At 37.5% G+C, this 21,973-nt stretch overlaps 2 protein-coding genes across 2 annotated transcripts in view; both read right to left on the reverse strand.

Annotated features, from left to right (window-relative positions):
- Positions 1–21,973, reverse strand: part of LOC141338024 (SLAM family member 6-like) — a 384,898-nt gene that overhangs the window by 73,665 nt on the left and 289,260 nt on the right. The gene's annotated exons all lie outside the window — the stretch shown is intronic.
- On the reverse strand, positions 10,455–20,436 carry LOC141338596 (uncharacterized). The gene is made up of 3 exons (XM_073844197.1): positions 20,353–20,436; positions 18,392–18,504; positions 10,455–12,724 (listed from the first exon to the last, which is right to left on the reverse strand). The coding sequence occupies exons 2-3, from the start codon at positions 18,444–18,446 to the stop codon at positions 10,686–10,688; spliced, it is 2,094 nt and encodes a 697-aa protein (XP_073700298.1). The 5' UTR covers positions 18,447–18,504; positions 20,353–20,436; the 3' UTR covers positions 10,455–10,685.

Below are 21,973 nucleotides of genomic sequence, written 5' to 3' on the forward strand. Positions count from 1 at the left end.
TTTTAGCATATGTTTGTTGAATGTGTTACAATTAATATGCATTCACACTTAAATAATGAAATAGACATTTTATGTGCTTTCTCTTCACTCATCAAATTTCTATGACTAGACTAATCATAGACCAGACTAGTGTGGCCCATTTGCATGATCTTGCCGTGGGACCCACAAACCTACTGTCACAGTTCTGTCTGTTTGTCCAGTCAAGTCAAGTCACCTTTATTTATATAGCGCTTTTAACAATACAGATTGTGTCAAAGCAACTGCACAGTATTTAAACAGCACAATAGTGTGTAAGTAACGCATTATTGTAAACAATCCATTTTCAGTTAAAGGTAGTTCATCAATGTCAATATATCATATATCAATATATCATCGTCAAGTTTAATTCAAATAGTATACAATATCGATGTAAAGTGTCCCCAACTAAGCAAGCCAGAGGCGACAGCGGCAAGGAACCAAAACTCCACAGGTGACAGAAATGGAGAAAAAAACCTTGGGAGAAACCAGGCTCAGTTGGGGGACCAGTTGTCCTCTGGCCAGACCAAAGCAGCAGTTTGTACCAATGTCAGATTGTAGAGAACTCATCAGGTTCCTGTGGTGTAGTACCGATGGCCGCCTAGGTTGGCGAGGTCTTTAGTGATGATCCGTCTCTGGAGCTCATCTGGTTGACATTCAGGGCTATAGAAGTCATCTCCAGGTGGTGATCCATGATCTTAGCTGGGTACGGACTGGATCCCGGGGACTGCGGTGACCATCTGATACAGGCTGGGTCTGGTGGCTACGGTGACCTTGGAATAAGAATTAAACAGACTAATATTAGCGTAGATGCCATTCTTTATGCGATGCAACGGGTACATCAGGTGTTATGGGAAGTTCCCGGTTCCGGTTGACCTAATTAATGCAGCCTAACAATCCTTTAACGGATTTGAGTTAGAGGAATATGTTAATGTGTAAGCCAGGTTAAAGAGATGTGTCTTTAATCTAGATTTAAACTGACAGTGTGTCTGCCTCCTGAACATTGTTAGGTAGATTGGCGCTAGATAAGAAAATGCAGCTGATTTTGATATTCTAGGTATTATCAAATTGCCAGAATTTTGAGAACGCAGCGGACGTAAGGGACTATAATGCGATAGGAGCTCGCTCAGTTACTGAGGAGCTAAACCATTGAGGGCTTTATAAGTAATTAGAAAGATTTTAAAATCTATACAATGTTTTAGGGAGCCAGTGCAGTGTTGACAGAACCGGGCTAATATGGTCATACTTTCTGGTTCTAGTCAGAACTCTTGCTGCTGCATTTTGGACCAGCTGGAGTTTGTTTATTAAGCTTGACTTTGTTTATTAAACGCATGACTTAATGTTTCGGCATTTGACATTAATAGCATAGGTTGTAATTTCAATATATTTTTAAGATGGAAAAATGCTGTTTTGTAAATGCTAGAAATGTGGCTTTCAAAGGAGAGATTGCTCTCGAATAGGACACCTAGGTTCCTAACTGATGACGACGAATTTACAGAGCAGCCATCTAGTATTAGACTGTGTTTTAGGTTATTACTTGTGGAGGTTTTAGGTCCAATAATTAACACCTCTGTTTTTTCAGAATTTAACAGTAAGAAGTTATTCGCCATCCATTGTTTTATATCAGCTAGGCATTCTGTTAGTTTTTCAAATTGGTATGTTTCGCCAGGCTGTGAAGAAATATACATCTGAGTATCATCAGCATAACAGTAAAAGCTAACACCGTGTTTCCTGATGATATCTCCCAAGGGTAACATGTAAAAGTAATGGCCCTAGTACTGAGCCTTGAGGTACTCGATACTGCACTTGCGAATTTAAATGATACCTCTTCATTTATTGCCACAAACTGATGACAGTCAGATAAGTATGATTTGAACCATGCCAGTGCACTACCATTAATGCCTACATAATTTTCAAGTCTATTTAAAAGAATGTTGTGGTCAATAGTATCAAACGCAGCACTAAGATCCAGTAGCACTAATAGAGAGATGCAACGACGATCGGTTGACAAGAGCAGGTCATTTGTAACTCTAATAAGAGCAGTCTCAGTACTATGATACGGTCTAAAACCTGACTGGAAATCCTCACAGGTGCCATTTTTCTCTGAGAAGGATCATAATTGTGAGGATACTACCTTTTCTAGTATCTTTGACAGAAAAGGGAGATTCAAAATTGGTCTGTAATTAATTAATTCAGCGGGGTCAAGTTATGGTTTTTTTAATGAGTGGCTTAATAACAGCCAGTCTGAAGGTTTTGGGAACATATCCTGACGATAGTGACGAATTAATTATATTCTGAAGAGGATATGACTTCTGGAAGTACCTCCTTTAGTAGATTAGATGGAATAGGGTCTTACATACATGCTGTGGGTTTAGATGATTTAACAAGTTTATACAATTCTTCCTCTCCGATAATGGAGAATGAGTGGAATTGTTCCTCAGGAGATCTACAGCGCATTACCTGATGCGATACTGTAGCGAGCGGCTGTATGGTTACAATTTTATCTCTAATAGTGTCTATCTTGGAAGTAAAGTATTTCATAAAGTCATTACTGCTGTGCTGTTGGGAAATGTCTGCACCTGTTGCTGCTATATTTTTCGTTAATTTAACCACGGTACTGAACAAATACCTAGGGTTATGTTTGTTTTCTTCTAAGAGAGACGAAAAGTAATCCGACTTGGCAGTTTTTAATGCTTTTCTATAAGATAAATTACATTCACACCAAGCAGTACGAAAAATCTCTAGTTTTGTTTTTCTCCTGCTGCGTTCCATTTTCCGTGCTTTTCTCTTTAGGGCACGAGTGTGATAGTTATACCACGGTGTTACACTGTTTTTCTTAATCTTTTTAAGCGCACTGGAGCAACTGTATCTAAAGTGCTAAAAAAGACAGAGTCCATAGTTTCTATTACATCATCAAGTTTTTTCTGAGCTATTAGATATGCTGAGGAATTCAGATAAATCAGGAAGATAACTGACAAAGCAGTCTTTTGTAGTAGAAGTGATGGTTCTACCGTACTTGTAGCAAGGAGTTGAATTTACAGTTTTAGCTATCTGGAGTATACAAGAGACTAGATAATGATCTGAGATATCATCACTTTGCTGCAGAATTTTTACGCCATTAACATCAATTCCATGTGACAGTATTAAATCTAGAGTATGATTTCGGCAATGAGTAGGACCTGACACGTGTTGTCTAACCCCAATAGAGTTCAAAATATCTATAAATGCTGTTCCTAATGCATCTTTTTCATTATCAACATGGATGTTAAAATCACCCACTATTAAGACTTTATCTGCGGCCAACACTAACTCGGATAGAAAATCAGCCAATTATTTAATAAAGTCTGTATGATGCCCTGGTGGCCTGTAAACAGTAGCCAGCACAAACGTCACAGAGGATCCCCCATCTCCGTCTCCAGCCTCAGAGTCCAGAACTCCGCCTCGGCCCTCCAACCTTGCCGCTCTACCACGGCTCTCAGCGCCCTGTCAGTTCACCAGCTCCACTGGGCTCCCTCGTCTACAGCTCCACCCTGGTCAGTCTTCGTCCCACCGTTACCTCAGGCTCAGGCTCTGCCTTGGCCCTCCGGATCCTCTGTGTTGTCCAGGATCTTCGGCTCTCTTTCTCCGCCTCAGGCTCCACCGCCACCTGTTCTGCTTCTAATGGTCGGCCCCCTGGAATCGTCAGCCATTCCTCAGCCATGACTCCTCCCTCTGTCGGCTCCACCGTGGGTCATCTTCATGGCTGCGGTCTGGATCATGCTTGGTTCCTCTTGCTCCGGGTCCCTCCTGTCTCCTCCTTGGCTCCTCCCACAATCGTCACCTCCCTGGACTGTTCTGTTTGCCCTCTGGACTCTGTTTATTGTCTCTCTCCCGGGTGTCCGTCCTCCGCCAAAGCCTCCTCCCTTATAGACTCTATGTCCCTGCATTTTCGCCCCTCACGTCCTTCTTGTCTTTTTATTGTTGTTATGCACAGTGTGAGGACACGCCTTCCGGGAGAAGGGTGTAATGTCACAGTTCTGTCTGTTTGTATACTTGGTGTCTCCCCGTTTATCTGTTTACTTTAGTTTTGCCCTCGTAAGTGTTATCCGACACCTGTCTTAATCATTAGCACACCCTTTATAAGTTTGCCCATGTATTCATTTCACTGTTGGTCTTTGATGTTGTTTATCATGTGTGGATGTTACTCTGTTCCGTCCAAGGATTTATATTTCGTGTTCTGTCGCCTCCATCCAGCACCCGTAACATCTACAGGCTGGCACTGTACATATATACGTCATTACTTTAGACTCAAAGAAGATATATATATATATATATATATATATATATATATATATATATATATATACATGTATATGTATATTATAAGGTTAATTATTGAAAAGGTCTTAAAATTATTAATGTTTGGCTCAGACCTGTACATCATCTTACACTGCACTCAAAAAAAAAAAAAAAATTGTTCAATGAACATGATTTAATCGTAGCACCCATATAAAACAATCAAATAAACTTGGAAAGGTTTGAATATGTTATATGAATGCGATTTAAACTTGTAGATTTAACATTGTTTTAACATGTCATTGTAGCTTCTTTCCAACTAATTGAATCAAAATGTTTGAATCGTGTTAGTCAATTATGTCAGTAAAAGCACTTCAATTCAACAAAATTCTGCCTTGTTACATGTTAATGTCTTGCATAGTTTTGGTACTTTAATTAATACCCATCTTGTTGTTTCAATTAGATCTGTTTTAGGTGAAAGAACTAAGAACCAAAACATTACATCTACAGAAAAACCACATAAAACACGCAAACAATTAAACATTTTTATTTTTTCATTCAGTTTTAACATACACATACAAATAAGTTTAAACTGCTTTCTTCACTTTAAGTCTCCAATCCATTTGAGTGTTTGCAAAACAGGATTCAAACAGCATATCAGTCCAAATAACAGCACAAGCCTGACTTCCACACCTTCAGTTAGGACACCAATGTCCTGTGGGTCAATGTTAGGAAGCGTTCCCTCCTTCAGTATGACATACACTCCCATCACAGTTTGCGCCATGCATGGTACATTTTGACTCGATGTCTGAATCCTGTGGGGCGAAAGACATAAAAGATCACAAACAAAAATTATTACAAGAATTGCTTATACACTTATTGGCCACTTTATTATGTACACCTGTACAGTAAACTTAAATCCAATACAGGAGCTCTGATGTGAATCAGAGGTTATAATTTCTCAGTTTTTAAGTTGAAACTGTCAGAAAAGTGATAATTCTTCTCTGTTTATTATTGAGGTCACAGTGGGTGCTGGTGTGTTATTGCAGTGCATTATTTATATATAAAAAGTTATATTTTATCTGGCAACCATATTAAAAATTAATGAGGCAGCTAAAACATTATAACCACCGTAGAATATAACGCACTCCAATAAAAAAAAAGCATGCAAGTATAGTTTTCTGATGCTGTTTAATTTATTTCTTATTATTATTTCAGATCAATTCAAATCTTTAGTAGGGCTTTACACAAAGTTTTGTAAATTAGGCCCCAAGAGAGCTCAACCATTATGAATAAAAAAATATATTGGTTTAGTACATCAACCAATAGACATAAGAACTTTGTCTAAGTGTACCAGTAGTTTCCTATTAATGAACAATTTTCCAACTCAATTATTTGACAAAGTTAAGTGTTCTCTCATGTCACAATTTTTGTTGTTGAAAACAGGGATAAACGTGGCCCAAGCACAGAATGGCTTTTGAAATTATTTTCTCATCAACTCACCAATACTAGTTTTTCAGGGTCTTCATTCAATTAGATGCACAGAGACTTGATGACACAAGCTTCTCTGGTATGGTATGTACAGTGTCATCCTGTAGGGTGGGGACAAGATTAAATCAACTTTAGTGGTGGCAAAGTTTAAGAATACCGAACCTGTTACTGTCTGTGTAGAATGTAACGGGTGAACTCTATACACATGGGTTTTAAGTCCTGCCCATGTCTTCAATGTGCATGCATAATTTAAATATATAGTAGTCAACAAAAAACTTAATCAAAGTTGTGAAAAACCCAACCTTAACACCAAACCTGTCCCTATAACCTTACTCATATCCCACCTTAATACAAGCAAGTGTTTTGCAATACAATATGACCACAATAAGAACATTGTACTTATTTTATGCTGAAAGTAGTTAAGGCCACATAATATAAAGTGTGACCCAAATTTTATTAAAGGTTTTAAGCCACTTCAAATGTTGACTACTGTACACAACCATAATCACTGCCGCTTCCCAAGCATTGTTTAGTTTATAATGCTTAAGTAATTAGTACCTACAAACTCTCCTTTGCAACACTTCCTGAACTGCCACATACATGTCATTGAAAGAGAAAGAAAAGTTCAGTATTCAAGGATAGTTAGTTATACATTAGTGTATGTGATTGTTAAAAAAAACTACTTACCATGCAAAGGTGAGGTTCACAGCAGAAGAGCATGGGGACAGCTAAACATTGTGATTATTTTTTCTCTGCTGGTGACCTTCACTGCATGGTGTGTTCGACTGTGCATTCTTTCCTCCAGTTTTCCTCTCCCAATGTTGGGGTAGGCTTCAGGTTGAACGTAGGTTATGTAGTTAATTGTTAGGCGTGGTAAGCATTGAATTGTGACAGAAATGCACTAATTGTAGCGGATATACTAACGTTCAGGTAAAACTTATAACGACAAAAACAACGGAATTTACATAAGCCTACTTTGAAACATCGCTACAGTGTGTAATTACTTATTATCCCATGTTACTAAGTGCAAACCGGAACATAATATCAATAAAGTACTTACCCTCAGTATCAACGACGAAGAACGTTAAACGCAGCAGTTCAAACCGCTGGCTCGGCTGCATCCGAAATCGCCTCCCTAAACCCTATTCACTATTCCCTTCATTAGTCCACTCAAACAATTCACTTTTCTAGGAGTGAATGAAAACGAGTGAGTGAATTCGGACACTAAGTGCACTGGAAGAACTGCTGCTTTTGCATAGTATTGCTTACTGTTTAACAATAATTTAAAACGGACAGTTCGAATAGTAAGATTAAAGGATTTATCTTGAACTATGTCAAGGAGTTTACGTATAAATCCTGGTTAAACAATTTAATAATCAATTTACAATGAATTTGTACCTGTGTTGTACGCTGTATTACGCAGTGGAGGAGCGCGTCGTAAAATGAACAGATGGATGATTCAGCTGCGGGCGCCATCGTCTGGCGAGACGCGGGAATTCAGTCTGCGCGCGACTCTCACAGTGCATTATGGGTTATCCCTAGCTGTTGAGCGTACATCGGTTGTACACTCGTTTTTGCGGTGCATTGTGGGATTGAATGAGTGCACTCGAGAACGTCCACTATGGTTTCAAACCAGAGGTGGAAAGTAACAAATTACATTTACTCGCGTAACTTGAGTAGGTTTTTTGTCTACTTCAACTTTTTAAAGTAACGTAGCTTTTAAATTTTGTAATTTTACTTTTACTTACGTACGTTTTGATTTAAGTATTGTACTTAACTACATTTTAAATATCATCCGTTACAGAGTAAAAAAAATAAAAAATAAAAAATAATACAAAAAAATTTAATAAAAAAAAAAAATGTGCGTGGAGGGAAGGAGGAGCTCGCGCACCGGAAACTACTGATTGCTTGGTGAGCGGGAGAACAAACGCAGCGCGCTAACTCAAGAAAGATGGAGACCGACAGTTGTGCAGACTTACATCTCTCGGCTTCATGCATGAAGCAAACCGTCGCGCTAATGTCAAGGTAATAACAAACTTGAGCGTGCCTAATGTATAACACTCGTGTAAATCAGAGTCGTACATTCTGCACGCATAAGTCCGCTATTCAGTCAGTCAAGTTCAAATGGATAGGTTTAGTGGTCTTTTGGCATCTCCCTGTCCTGTTTGGTAAGGCAGGTTCACTTATTTAAGAAAAAAAACTCTGAAGTTGTAAAGAATGTCTGAAGTAAGGAATTCAGGAGGTTTAAATCTGTATATATAATTTTAAAAAGTTAGAATTTAGCAGAGTTTTTTTAAGGTTATAAGGTATATTTAAAGTTTTAATTCAAAGTTTGTTTGAATTTTGAGTTTTTTTATAACATGCAGTAAAAGAATAATAAGGCAAAAACAAATGTTTTGGTTAATAAATAAATACTTTTCTCTTTACTGCGGAAGTAAATAAATAAATAAGATGCTAATAAATAAGAGGACATGTCTGGCATAGGGAGGCCTTGCAAAATTAAAACGGAGAAGGAAACCCTTCGCTATTGAATTCACAGTTTATGCAACATTCAGGTTGTGATGTTTGAAGTTTTTTGGAATTATTTGCCTAAAAAAATCCCTAAATGTTTTATATGGTTATTTTTTTATTGTATCTTATTTATTTGTTTTTATTGCACTTTAATTTGTAAAGTTGTTTCCTCAAATAAAAACAACCAGGTTGAGAATTATATCCCCTTGTTTTTTTTTTTGTTTTTTTTTTTTTTATAACACTTGAATCCCCCACCCAGCACTGCTGTTTTATTTAATTTTAAATTAGTTACTTTTTACTTTTACTTGAGTAGATGTTTTACTTTTACTTGATCTTAAGTAAAATTTCATTGAAGTAACAATACTTTTACTTAGCATATTTTATTACTCTTTCCACCTCTGTTTCGAACACCACTTAAAATGGCTGTCCCCTCAAATAGTGCCCTATTGGAGGGTATAGGGAGCGATTTCGGATACAGCCCTCCTCTTCTTCTGCCGTTTGTACCCACGTGATTCCGTTGCAGTGCTGCTGAGCATGCGCAGTGACTCATCAGAGAGTTATGTTGATATGATGCGACTCTGGCTCATTGAATCAACAAGTGCAGATCTAATTCATTTGATTATTTCTTAATTTAGTTACAACTAACAAGAATCAATCATTTAACGGAAGTAAACTCATTATAATCGTATTAATCAGACATATTTGTATTTTGCATATCAAACAAGTTATCAGTCATTATCAGTTAGAATGGGTGTAACTCAACATTTTAACAAGTACCATAAAGAGAATAATCAAAGATAGTCTCGGAAATAATGAAACAAATAGTTGATTAATCATTCTAATAATCTCTGATTAATAGAATATCAAAATAATTACTTGATGCAGCCCTACCTGGCACCTGGAAGTACAAGATCAGAACTTCAACAACTTTAATTTCAGATATGCAGACTTACATATAACTAATCTAAACAAACAAACATACAATCATTCATACAGGGTAGGGAAGAAGGATGGCTAGAACAGTACAGGAAAAGGGGGTGAGGCTGAGCTGACCATCTGAAAGAACCATCAGTTTCTTCTCGAAAGTACAGCATACGATAGCTTACACAAAACCTCTGTTTTGGAAGAAACGATACTTGCATCCGAACGAGAATCTCAAGGAGCCTCTGAAGAAGTCCTGGATGGTTCCATTTGATGGCCAAAGTTGCAGTTCCTTGAAACTCTGAGGTTGTTTCCTCTCTCCCGAGTGAGCAGTTCTGAGGAACCGCAGGCCGCACTTTAAAGACGGGGATCCAGAGACGGCCAGGAGTGAAGAGAGAGAGATGTCCGATCGTGGTCATTTTCATGATGATAAGTTCCATGGTTGAGTGAAATGAACTCCAGTGGTATAAGTCTGACTCTGTGGGGTCGAGAGCCATCTTCCTAGGTTGGGGAGATCCCACACAGCTCTAAATATTGGGGGCCCACTGGACACGGGCGCCCCCGCTCCGGCTCATAGAGGCCGTCCACACATGCAGCAATCAAGATTTACAGAAGAGAGGCGTAATGTGTGTGTGATCCCTTTAAAGTCTGGAAGATTCACCCCTGTCAGGATGGGCTTGACCAATGAGAGAACCTGAAATTCCAAGCGGGAGGTTTGGATATAATGTGGGATTTTTATGACCCTTTGTCTTAAAGCAAGGTACTTTGCATGTGGGTATTCATACAAATCTACTAGGGATTCATTAAACTCTAATATGTTACATGTGTATCGACATATTATATGCATCGTCCTTCACACCATCAAAATAGGAATTCAGAGATAACAAACATGACACGTATGGTTAACATAACATGTCTATCTATATCTATCGTAACACATGCATAAAAACTAGGGCTGGGAAACGATTAATCGCGATTAATCGCATCCACAATAAAAGTTTTTGTTAACATACTAAATGTGTGTTTACTGTGTATATTTATTATGTATATATAAATACACACACATACATGTACAGACTTTAAAAATACTTATATGTGTGGATAGTTATATTTGTATTTAATTTAGATTATATATAGAATTATAAATATTTTATATATAAATCTAAAACAGTTTTCTTTAATATACATGTTTGTGTGCGTATTTATACATACATTATATATACACACAGTACACACACATACAGTATGTAATCATAAACTTTTATTTTGGATGCGATTAATCGCGATTAATCGTTTCACAGCCCTAATAAAAACATTACACAATACAAAAGACAAGATACATAAGCCGCACTACTATACACAATGCTTTGAGGATTTGTGTTTCTTCATAGGAAGTGTTTTCTATGAATAAGGGAAGAGTCCATTTTTACCAGATAGTTGCCCTTTTTTGTGTAAAACTCTTCCCACACTGATCATGTGTTTGGCTTCTCCGAAGTGTGGATCAATATGTGTTCTTTAAGGCTTCCTTTTCTTGTAAAACTCTTTCCACACTGAACACATACATGCGGCTTCTCTCCAGTGTGGGTCAATATGTGTTCTTTAAGATTTTCCTTAAGTCTGAAACTCTTCCCACACTGATCACATGAGTATGGCTTCTCTCCAGTGTGGATACTAATGTGTCCAATAAGGCTTCCTTTTCGTGTGAAACTCTTGCCACAATGAACACATACATGCGGCTTCTCTCCAGTGTGGGTCAATATGTGTTCTTTAAGATTTCGCTTAACTATGAAACTCTTCCCACACTGATCACATGTGTACGGCTTCTCTCCAGTGTGGATCTTCATGTGTTTGTTAAGGCCTCCTTTTTGTGTGAAACTCTTCCCACACTGATCACAAGTGTACGGCTTCTCTGAAGGGTGGATCTTCATGTGGCCATTAAGGGCTCCTTTTCGTGTGAAACTCTTCCCACACTGAACAGATGTGTTTGGCTTCTCTGAAGGGTGGATCTTCATGTGTCCATTAAGGGCTCCTTTTCGTGTGAAACTCTTCCCACACTGATCACATGTGTACGGCTTCTCTCCAGTGTGGGTCATTATGTGTTCGTTAAGATCTCGCTTAACTATGAATCTCTTCCCACACTGATCACATGTGTATGGCTTCTCTGAAGTGTGGATCTTCATGTGCATTTTAAGGCCTCCTTTTTGTGTGAAACTCTTCCCACACTGAACACATATATACGGCTTCTCTCCGGTGTGGGTCATTATGTGTACATTAAGGCTTCCTTTTTGTGTGTAACTCTTTCCACACTGAACACATACATACTGCTTTTCTCCAGTGTGGGTCATTATGTGTTCTTTGAGAGTTCGCCTAACCATGAAACTCTTCCCACAGTGAACACATGTGTACGGTTTCTCTCCAGTGTGGATCCTCATGTGTATATTAAGGCTTCCTTTTTGTGTGAAACTCTTCCCACACTGAACACATACATACTGCTTTTCTCCAGTGTGGGTCATTATGTGTTCTTTGAGAGTTAGCTTAAACATGAAACTCTTCCCACACTGACCACATGTGTATGGCTTTTCTCCAGTGTGGATCCTTATGTGTGCATTTAGAGCACTTTTTTGTCTGAAACTCTTCCCACACTGATCACATGTGTATGGCTTCTCTCCAGTGTGGATCCTTATGTGTACATTAAGAGCACTTTTTCGTGTGAAACTCTTCTCACACTGATCACATGTGTATGGTCTCTCTCCAGTGTGGATATTCATGTGGTCTGTAAGGGTTTGTTTTTGCCCAAAAGTTTTTCCACACTGGTCACATGTGTGCAGCTTATCTACGTTGTGGATATTCATATGTTGATTAAGCTTTGCTTTTAGTCTGAAGCTCTTCCCACATTGATCGCATGTGTGTGGCTTCTCTCCAGTATGGATGCTCTTATGCTTTCTTAGATTTTCTGACCGCCTGAATCTCTTATCACAGATTGAACACTTGTAAGGTCTTTCTGCAGTGTGAACTGTCTGGTGCACTTTCAACGCATCATTTGTAATAAAGGTCTTCCCACATTGAGAGCAAGCATGATCCTTCACACCGCTGTGTCTTTTCTGATGTCTCTTTAATAAATCCATCCGTTTAAAACTGTTTCCACATAAACCACATATGAAAGTCTTGCCCTTCACATTAACTTTTAAGTGGTCCTTCAGGAAATGCGGCCTAATTTGTTTTTCACTAAACTGGTGACAGTTTTCTTGGTTCTCTCCAGTGTGGGTTTTTAGGTGTGCATCAAGGTCTCCTTTTTGAGTGAAACTCTTCCCACACTGATCACACGTGAACAGCTTCCCTTCAAGATGACATTTTATATGAAGATCGAGGTTTTGCTTGCATGAGAGACTCTTTTCACACTCAGGCCATATTTGATCTACTCTTGTCAATGAGGATGTTTCTTCAGTTTTAACATGGTGGCTCTCCCCCTCTTTAATCAGTTCTTCAGTCTCCTTGTTCTCTTCTGCCAGATCTAGTAAAAATGATTGGTAAAAAGGTTTCCATAAAATCTTACAATAATTAAATGTAAAAGGAAAAAACAGTAGAAATATAAACATTTTGATGGGTTTATTTGAACTGGTTACAGTCATTATCCAATTTCTATTTTTACAACAACACAGGCACAGGTTTTGTAGTGAGGAGTAGAGATGCGCCGATTGCTGGTAATAATGGATCGGCAAGATGAGAAATTGACCGGCAGGTCACCGATCCGGGCCGATCATGTGAAAAAAAGTCTGATTCTGATCACTAGCCGGTCAATTTCTCATCTTGCCGATCCTTCTATTGTCAGCAACGCATACATCCACGTCACAGCCACGCGCTAGTGATGGGAAGTTCGGATCATTTTACTCTGAGCTTTGAGTCTCGTTCAGCAAAAAGAACTAATCTTTTTTTGACTCATTTTGTTCATTTCCTTACTACAAAATATAATTAAAAAGCTGTACATAACACATGTACTGCATATACAAACGTTGATCACACTACAAACAAGACAAAACTATTACGCTATTAGAAACCTTATATGTTTACCTGGGTCTTCAGTCTATGATTAGCTCCCTCACCTCTATATTCAGATCGAGTCTTTCGTTCATCACGTGACAAGCCCATTTACCTTAACTACGAAGTCTGAACCGGAAAGAGAATTGTTAAGTTCATCTCTCGAGTCTTCGGGTTTGAGTCGTTCGTTCATTTGTTGCCCAAATGCGCATGCGTGACTGAATGACTCACTCCCTGAGACGACTCGTTATTCCCCAGTCACATCAAAGATTCGCCCAAAATGAAAAGGGGAAAGTGGCTAAAGCTAGCGTTCCGAGTCAAAAGCGTCGAAAGTGAGCACTTGTGTAGCTTTTAGGGCTGGTCCAAATAATATTTTTTGAGATTCGAAGCTTCTGTAGTAATCAACATCGACTATTTGAAGCTTCGGTGGGAGGGGCTGAACACATTCTTCTCTCTAATAGGCAGGAATCTCTGTATGTCTTTCTGTTTGCATTTTTATTGTCGAGAACAGTTCATCCAAACAATTTTTGCTGTGGACCCAAGGGAGTCATTTTGGTGCAATATGGACACAACACGTTCAGAATTAATAAATTGTAATAGAACTCCAAAGGTCCAAGGTCTGTTAAAGGAGAAGTCCGGTGTGATATTGACCTAAAGTGTGTTGAATCATGATACCGAGTGTGAACGTACCATGCATATCTCATCTCGTCTTGTCCACTGCAGTCCGAAATCTGTGGTCAGTTAGCCAATGCTCACAACAGGTTGCCAATGATGGTGAATAGGGCATCGGAATAGCCATGTAAATAAATCACACAAAGTAGCTCCACACTTCATTGGTAGACTTCCAAGGGCCCTGACATGTAAAACGAGACATTGAGAACTCAGAAAAAGCACCGGTAGTTTATTTACGAGAAGATTTATACAGACAGTACCTCAAAGAAAAAATCCGGTCGCCGCCATCTTGAAATTAGTCACGATAAGTCGAGTGACGAGCTGGAAGGAACTTATCAGGTTGTAGTACTGTCTGTATAAATCTGCTTGTAAATAAACTACCGGTGCTTTTTCTGAGTTCTCAATGTCTCGTTTTAAATGTCAGGGCCCTTGGAAGTCTACCAATGAAGTGTGGCGCTACTTTGTGCCTCGTAAACGGCGTAAAACAGTGATTTATTTACATGGCTTCTTCGATGCCCTATGGACTCTCGTTGACAACCTGTTGTGAGCATCGGCTAACTGACCCCAGATTTCGGACAGCTGGACACAAACCGAGATGAGATATGCAAGGTACGTTCACACTCGGTATCATGATTCAATACACTTTAGGTCAACATCACACCGGACTTCTCCCTTAAGAGCAATACTTTAATAAGGTAGAATAACATTTTTTAACAAACAAATCACTCCTAAATCAGAAATTAGCATAACAGTAATTACTGACACCGTAAAGGGTAGACTGTTTACATAAAAGAATAACGAAAAATTGGCGCTGTGTTTATATATAAATAAATTATATCAAATTATTTATAAATAAATATATATACACATATTTAACGTTTGTGTATGTAAGCCTATATTATAAAATACATAGCCTTTGTATATTATTTTGAAACCAAAAATAAATAATGGCTCTAAACATTATTAACAAACGTGCCTGTTTATTTGAGCACTTCCGTCAGTAAACAAGCAACCTACAAAACGCTAAAATAAATCAAATAAACAATACATTTAAATCTGAAACTAGCCTTAATAAGAATGTTAAATAGGCTATTAAATAAACATTCGTTGCAAAAATCCCTAAAACCTTGTCCGGACATTCTCCGACAGCTCATCAGAATTACTGACCTGAGTCCGTCTGAAACCGGTCTTTTTTCTCTTTCTCTTCCCCATTACACAGCTGCTGTTTTTAAAAGCAAAGTGATTACATTTTTTTTTCGTTTATTTAGGTTATAAAGTTAATTTAGAAATATATTTGGAACACTTTTAATTTGTTAAATTTAAGTTTTTGTTTTTTAAAGTAGCAAACAAGTAATCACGATTTCAATTAAAATCCATAGATATAAAAAACTTAAAGCATATCACAATTAGTTGAATCATTTTAACCTGGATAAAAAGCGTGCTATTAGGCTCATATCCAATCGTTTGTGCGGAGAGTAAAGCTGAAGCACGCTTTGCAGAACATGGAAGCGCCAGCGCTATGTGAAACTTCATTTTTGCTCATAAAGGTAAGACTAATATATCATCCGAAACTGTAAAAAAAATTTTTTTAAATAATTAAATTCGAAAACAAAACTCTTTCATTAGCTATAGTCCTAATCCATAAAGATGCATTTTTGGCGCTTTTCCACTACACAGTACCAGCTCGCCTCAGCTCGCCTCGACTCGGCTCTGTTTGGTTTTCCACTGTGTAAAAGTTGTACCTGTACCGGCTTCCAGGTACTTTTTTTCGTACCACCTCCAGCAAGGTTCTAAGCGAGCTGAGGCGAGCTGAGGCGATACTAAATGTGACGTGAAAACACAGCAGACTGCTGATTGGTCAGAGAGAATAGTCACTATTCACTGCGTCGTCATTGCACGCGCCAGCAATAGTATCCAGAATAACCCCACCATTTTTAAAAAGTTTGGCCAGAGATTGCGTGACATATCCAATCCATTACATATTATGGCAACTCGGAAGAATACGCCGTGGTCAAACGAGGAGGTGCAGACAGCGGGTGTGTGTCGCGTAGAAGATTACGTCACGGCAGTTTCCTGCAGCGTCGCTATGACAAACCAGGTACTATTGTAGAGGTACAGGTACAACTTTTACACAGTGGAAAACCAAACAGAGCCGAGTCGAGTCGAGCCGAGCCGAGGCGAGCTGGTACTGTGTAGTGGAAAAGCGCCATTAGGTATTAAAGGCGCGTTCATGAGCAAAAAGCCTACTGCGTGCATTTAAACGTGGCGGCGCGGTTGTCATTGCGACGGTCACAGCCCAGCTTTGCTTCCACCAAGTGGGCCCGACTGTACTTTAGTGTCTCTCAAATATTACAAATTTTTTTTTCTCAAATTTTTTTTTTGCTGTCTTTGTGTTAGTGGCACAGCAGTCTGATCTTCTTCACTTATATTTAAGCCGAATGAGAACCGTTTCGCGGGGGATGCAAGGTGTATGAAAAAAAAAAGAGAAAATTTGAACCTCAAAATTTAAAATCGAATGCCAACCCACCGAACGAATATTCGAATAATCGAATATTCTGGTCCAGCCCTAGTAGCTTGGCTGGACATGTGGTAGATGGAGCCCTCCGCTCTGCATATTTTGCATGTTTCTCTTAGTAACACACCTGATTCAGTTAACCAGCTTGTTAGAAGCAAGATGAATGAGCTGTGTTCCGATTGACATGATCCCTGCCCAGTGTTTATTGCTCCCTACTCCTTGAGTAGACATTTGATGTTGACTACACTTCGGAACATTCATTCACATATTTGTGCTACGCCACCGCATACAGCGTCTACCGTCTGAACACACAGCTTCAAATGAAACATATACGCTCGCTTCAGACTAATTGTACGAAGCGAGTGTATATGTTCCATTTGAAGGTCATTAAAGCAGACGAGACCTGAATTTGTATTTATTTACAGATGTGTTTTTGTCACACTTCACACTTCTCTAGTAAGTTTCATTTGTGTGTGAAGACGCTGTATACGGTAGCGTAGTGCAAATATGTGAATGAATGTTCCGAAGTCTAATACCGCTGGCTAAATTGCAGACAAGGCAGATATGCTTCTCTTTACCAAGAAAAAAATTATTAATGCTCAAGTAATAGCATTTAGCACTAGAATTGGCATTATTAAAGTTACTGTTGTGAGACGATCCTGTCTTTAACGTTTCCATAATACATAAATTCATTGAAGAAAAGTAGATTTTTGTTAGTAAGCCTACTTTGTTCGTTATATTTTACTTCTAACGTTTTCAAGGGTCAGATCACTTCATTTTGTTAAAGTTACTTTATTGTGAGAAGATCCTGTAATGTTTAATATATTCTTTTATTTTTAAATAAAAAATAAATTAATTAATTGAAGAAAATATTTCCGTTAATGCTTTCAATACGGTTCTTAAAAAACAAAACAAAAAAAACAGAATAGCCAAAAATCGGAATCGGAAGGTCACACTTACTGAAAAAAAACGGAAAATCGGAATCAGCCAAGAAACTTGCAATCGGTGCATCTCTAGTGAGAAGTAGGCCTACTACTAAAAGTTTATCAAAATTTTACCTATTGCAAAAAATGTGAACCAGATTTAAATAAATATAAAACTGATATAAAAACTGACAATAGTTTGCTATCAACGGCTCAATCGTTACTCATGGTGCGTTCACACTGGACGCGAATGAAGCGGCAAGCGCCAGTGATTTACATTTAATAGCGAATTAATTCAATAGCGTTTTAAGGATAAAAACTGGACGAATGTCTTGAAATATATCATTTGATCGATGTCTTGAGGTGTGGTAACTGTAGTATAAGCAGAATAATTGACTTCGGTCCATAGAATTAGAATCAGAAAGAGCTTTATTGCCAAGTATGCTTGCGCATACAAGGAATTTGTTTCAGTGTTATTAGCTTCCAGTACACAGAGACGCACAGACAATAAAAATAAGAGAATAAGAACAATACACAAATGGAAGCATAAATAAACCAAAATTAAAAATAGAAAAAAATAATAACAATAATAATTTGTTACAATTGACAGGAAATATGTATGTACAGTTGTGCTATAGGTGATAGGATGGAATACAGGGATGTGTTTGGATGGAGGTGGTAGCAGTAGATAAAGTCAGATTATAAAACAGGAAGAAAATAATTATACGAAAATAATGCACACCTGCACCAATTCTACGGCCCGTCGTCAATTATTGCTTACGTAATGCACTGTTGCCTATAACCACAAGTCCCAGTACGCCACAATCCATCATCAGATTCATCCACGCTGAAAAGCTTGATATAATCGTAGAAACTATGAATGACTGTAACTTGTAATTTCGCGTCTTTTTTTGTACTGCAGTTATAACTGTTATTTCACAGCTTTTATGATTTTTTCAAACTGCAACCACTAAATCTGATGAACTGCTTGAAGTTTTATAAACTTAATGAAGAAAGAAGAATATACACCAACCTATTTGTTGTTCAGTATCTTCCTGTTTTATTGCGCAGGGTTCTGGATCAGTCATGTTTTCAGCTTTTTTCTGAAACTGTTGTGCAAATTTCTGCGTGGTTGAAGGAGCAGATCTGCCAAAATCAAAAACAGATCAGTTACCAAATTGATGCTTTCATTAATTCACACACTGAGATCTTAAAATGCAAGTTCTATGCTGAGTCACTTGTCAGAGGCATTAACCAGCACATGCATATACCAAAGTACAACAAAGCAAGAAACGGTAAATCCTTATGCTTTTTAAATTTGAGGTGCTTATAAATATAAAGCATTCTTGTGACAACTTGAACATGTAAATTTCCCGCAGCAGAGCAGCTACCGATTGCTTTCAGCCGATAATTGCTTCTAATGAATAGATCAGTGATCTCAGCAACGTCTCATTTTTAATTCATTTGATTACTTAGTACAAATTTATTTAGCATTTCTTGATCTATTGTAGTTTTTTGTTTTTGTCCTATTGTTTATAATTCGTTTCTTATTCTTTTTTTAGCTGACTGTTTCAGTGAGGTTTAAGAAGCACAGGTATATTTGTAGCAACATTGTATGGGTCAAAATCATCTATTTTCTGTTCATGCCAAAAATCATTAGGATATTAAGTAAAGATCATGTTCAATAAAGATATTTTATCTTTACCATAAATATATGAAAACTTATTATTATTATTATTTGTGTAATATGCATTGCTAAGAACTTTATTAGGACAACTTTAAAGGCGACTGTCTCAGTATTTACATTTCTTTGCAGCCTCAGATTTACAAATAGTTGCATCTCAGCTAGATATTGTCCTATCCTGACCAACGATACATTGATGGAAAGCTTGTTTATTCATTTTTTTTTAAATAAAAAGAAAAATATATGAAATAAATCTAAATTTTTAATGACTTATGACTGAATTTGTGGTCCAGGGTCACATATCTGTTCAGGGAACATACATCTAGAGCACCTCCTAGTGGCCATCATATAAAAAAACAAAGGAACTTCCCCGTCATGAGATATTGCTTAATAACTTCAAAGTTTAGCTTAACATAAAGTATTCTGATAAGTCCGCTTTTTAAGCAGCAATGTAGGCAAAACAGATCCAAAAGAAAATTTGACTTAATTGGATTCATTTTTTAATTAATTGTTTGGCCTTTCTAAAACATACTTGTGACTGAGATACTAACACAAATAGACAGTTGAGTCCTTTTAAAGTTCAGGGACAAATCAATGCACAAACTTCTTTCAGTTTGCACACTAAAAATTGTAAATGTACAAAATGTATTTGATTCCCCTAAAATGACTGAGGTCCACCCATCATAATGTGTAAATGTGTTTTCTTCAGCCAGTTAAAATGCGGTACCCTTGTGTGTGCAAGAAAACTCGTTAACAATCATACAAACAAACAACAAGTAACTCAGATCTTAATGAATTCAACAGTAGTTCAAATATCTAGTAGTCAAAATATCTGTTCCATACTGCTTAGCCCATGTATGTACAATTGTATTTCAAAAAAAGATTCTTAACTAGTCTTGTAGTAATAATTAAGGATGTCATTTATTTATTCTACACCAAGGCATAATAAACCTCATCAACCTCTCGCTGTGGCACAAGAGCGACCAGCCGGCTGAGGATTCTGCTGGGTCTTAAAGCCTTCAGCAAGCATTCAAAAAAACAAACAATAATGTGTCCAAAAAATATGTTTTGTTTTCAATTTATTCGTATTGTTTGGGTGGTCATGCGGCCTATCTCTGTGTATACGGGATAATTCGTAATAATTCGGAATGGTAGGCAACCCTACTAGGCTAAATGTTTATTTCAGTTAAAAGCTGCCACAAAAGACGCACAAACAGAGCTGTACCACAATAAAACAACAGAGAAATGCCCTTGTAAATGATGTTTTAACAAACTGTATTTTGTAACTATAAATATACGAATTATCTCACCTCAGAAGACTCAAAGCTGTTAGGTGGCTAACGGTAGCGGTAGCTACTTATCTACTTTTCTTCTTCTTCTTCTTTTTCTTCTTCTTCTCTTTCCGGTGTGATGAGAAATAAGTCCGCCCCGGAATCGGCTCCCCTTAGGATCCCGGCGGTAATGCCGGATCAAAAATGGTTTATATTCTTATAAAAAAGCAACATACATATAATACATTGATGTTATTATACTATAATAAGTAATTTAATAACTTAAAAAAATGTATCTATAATAATTTATTTATGAAAAAAAAAAAAAATTAAATGCTACAGCTGATAAATAATGCATGAGTAAATCAAGTTTTAAGTGGTTTTTAATTATCATTTGCTGTAATATCTTGCCTCAGCATTGCTTCTGTATATATTCTTTTAGTTAGGGAGACGATATGAAAGATGAATAAACGCTAATTTATTTATAATATATCCATTGTTTTTACGTTAAATGTATATTCTACTCATCATAACGCATTTTTTACTATATAAAATATAACGTGATTTTGCAAGAATTGTAATCAGGCTCTAACAATAATACGCATTAGAGGTAAATTGAACCAATAAGATCACTCCAAGTCCTAATGAAGACCCGATTCTGGGTTGGGACTGGATTTCTCATGACACCGGCAGTGTAGATGCTACTGGGCGTATTAATGCCCTCCACAGGTCAGCTTAAACACAATTCTTATATACAGTCCTGTATCATACAAGAACTTAAAGGAACACTACACTTTTTTGGGAAATAGGCTCATTCTCCAACTCTCCCCGAGTTAATTAGTTGATTTTTACCATTTTGAAATTCATTTAGCCGTTCTCCTGGTCTGGCAATATCACTTTTTAGCATAGCTTAGCATAGATAATTGAATCCTATTAGACCAATAGCATCGAGTTCAAAAATGACCAACAAGTTTCCATATTTGTTGTATTTAAAACTTGACTCTTCTGTAGTTATATTGTGTACTAAGACCGGTGAAAATGCAAAGCTGCGAGTTTCTAGTCTGATAAGATTAGGAACTACACTCCCATTCCGGCGTAATAGTGTGGCTGGCCTGCTACTGTCCGTTGTGATGCTTCATTGAGTTGCCTTTAAACACACACAAAATGCAGTAAATATTAAATTATTATTATTATTATTATTATTATTATTTTTTAAATCTAATGCTAAAGCTAAAAAGGCTGCTAGTCATAACACTTTTGTTTAACCTTAAGATTTTGAATTCTCAGCTAGGCTACTACTGGCCAACGTTAATTAACACCTGGCTTTAAAACTGGGATAACAACCGCATGTTTTCATTCCTTGGGCAAATTACCCTCTTCCCACACTTTATTAAACAAAGCTAAGATTTCATTTCAGTACAATATCAGATGTATCCAGATGCTTAACTAACTCGAATGACACCCTATCTCTCCCCGGGGTAGTATTTGCTCCAGACATAATTGCATCCTTCAATTTTCTTTTATAGTAAAATCAAATGAACAGGATTATCATTTTCTAAACTCCTCCCCAACTTCCATTGATTACCTGCAATCAACTCATCTCTCATCCTACCCCTCTCAACCCCCACATTCTCTGATGCACTGCTTGAAAGCTATCAAC

The sequence above is a fragment of the Garra rufa genome, chromosome 7 (genome assembly GCF_049309525.1).
Source record: "Garra rufa chromosome 7, GarRuf1.0, whole genome shotgun sequence".
NCBI lineage: Eukaryota > Metazoa > Chordata > Actinopteri > Cypriniformes > Cyprinidae > Garra > Garra rufa.